Below are 990 nucleotides of genomic sequence, written 5' to 3'. Positions count from 1 at the left end.
CCTTCTTGCATTTAAAAATATTGTCTAGATTGCATGTCTGTGCCTGTTTTGATGCTGATCTTTCCCTATTTCCACCAACAGTTCCTTCTGATGTATTTTTCATCAACTCGGTGTGGAAAGGATATTATGAATATTTAGGAAAGAGACAGCCTGCNACTCTCACTGTGGACTGGTTCAATGCGACCAGCAGCAAGGTCAATGCGACCTTCACTGCGGCCTCACAGGTGCAGCTGGAGCTGACAGGTAGGTGGGAGGACCTCACAGCACATTTTCTTACTAAGGTGATGTGGGATTTACCTACATTAAATGTTATTGGCATTCTCAGTGACCATGGTCTCTTCCTGTTAGTTTTTCTTCCTAAGGATTATTGAGCTAATAGAGAAATGCCCCCCCTATTTTTTCTTCCCTCAAAATTACACGTCTGACATGTTAGATTAAGAATCCCCCATTTATATCTAGAACATGTGGCTCTGAATTAAGTTGTTTGGGTGTCTTGTTTCTTGATTGGCATGTCCCTTATGAGTTGTATCCCCCAAAGGTTGATAGAAGGCCTGAATGGCACAGCAGACTCTAGTTTAAGTGTCAGACCTACTTCAAGCACCTGCAGGCAGTAGTATCATTTTTTAATTTTTACAAGGGTACTGTCGTGTAAGAACTTTATCATATACCCTTTCAAGATAAAAGGAGCGAGCAAGGAAGATAAGTAAAGAGAGACTCAGTCNCACAGTCAGTCTGAGGAAGAATCAAGTGACTTTCACAAGTGCCCTGGTGAACAATAGGCAGGGTCAAGTTTTGTGCTAAGCTATCTAACCTCGGCTTAGGTCAGTACTCAGTAAGGATAGTGCCATCATATGTAGATCTGGTGATGGTTTTGTGTAGGGGAGGATCTGGTATATTGTTATGGATAACCCAGAAGTCATGACATAGACTAGGGTAGCCTCAAACTTGCAGGGAACTTCTTACCCAGGCTACTCCATGCTGGAACTATGA

At 42.5% G+C, this 990-nt stretch overlaps 1 protein-coding gene across 1 annotated transcript in view; it reads left to right on the top strand.

Moving 5' to 3' along the window:
• Nucleotides 1-990, top strand: part of Csmd1 (CUB and Sushi multiple domains 1) — a 1596626-nt gene that overhangs the window by 1583002 nt on the left and 12634 nt on the right. Inside the window, exon 62 of the mRNA XM_029480674.1 lies at nucleotides 82-243. Coding sequence (XP_029336534.1) covers nucleotides 82-243 — 162 coding nt within the window. The remainder of the gene's footprint in view (nucleotides 1-81; nucleotides 244-990) is intronic.

The sequence above is a fragment of the Mus caroli genome, chromosome 8 (genome assembly GCF_900094665.2).
Source record: "Mus caroli chromosome 8, CAROLI_EIJ_v1.1, whole genome shotgun sequence".
Taxonomy (NCBI): domain Eukaryota; kingdom Metazoa; phylum Chordata; class Mammalia; order Rodentia; family Muridae; genus Mus; species Mus caroli.
Note: the sequence above shows the minus strand (reverse complement) of the source record. Positions and strands in the feature narration are given on the sequence as shown.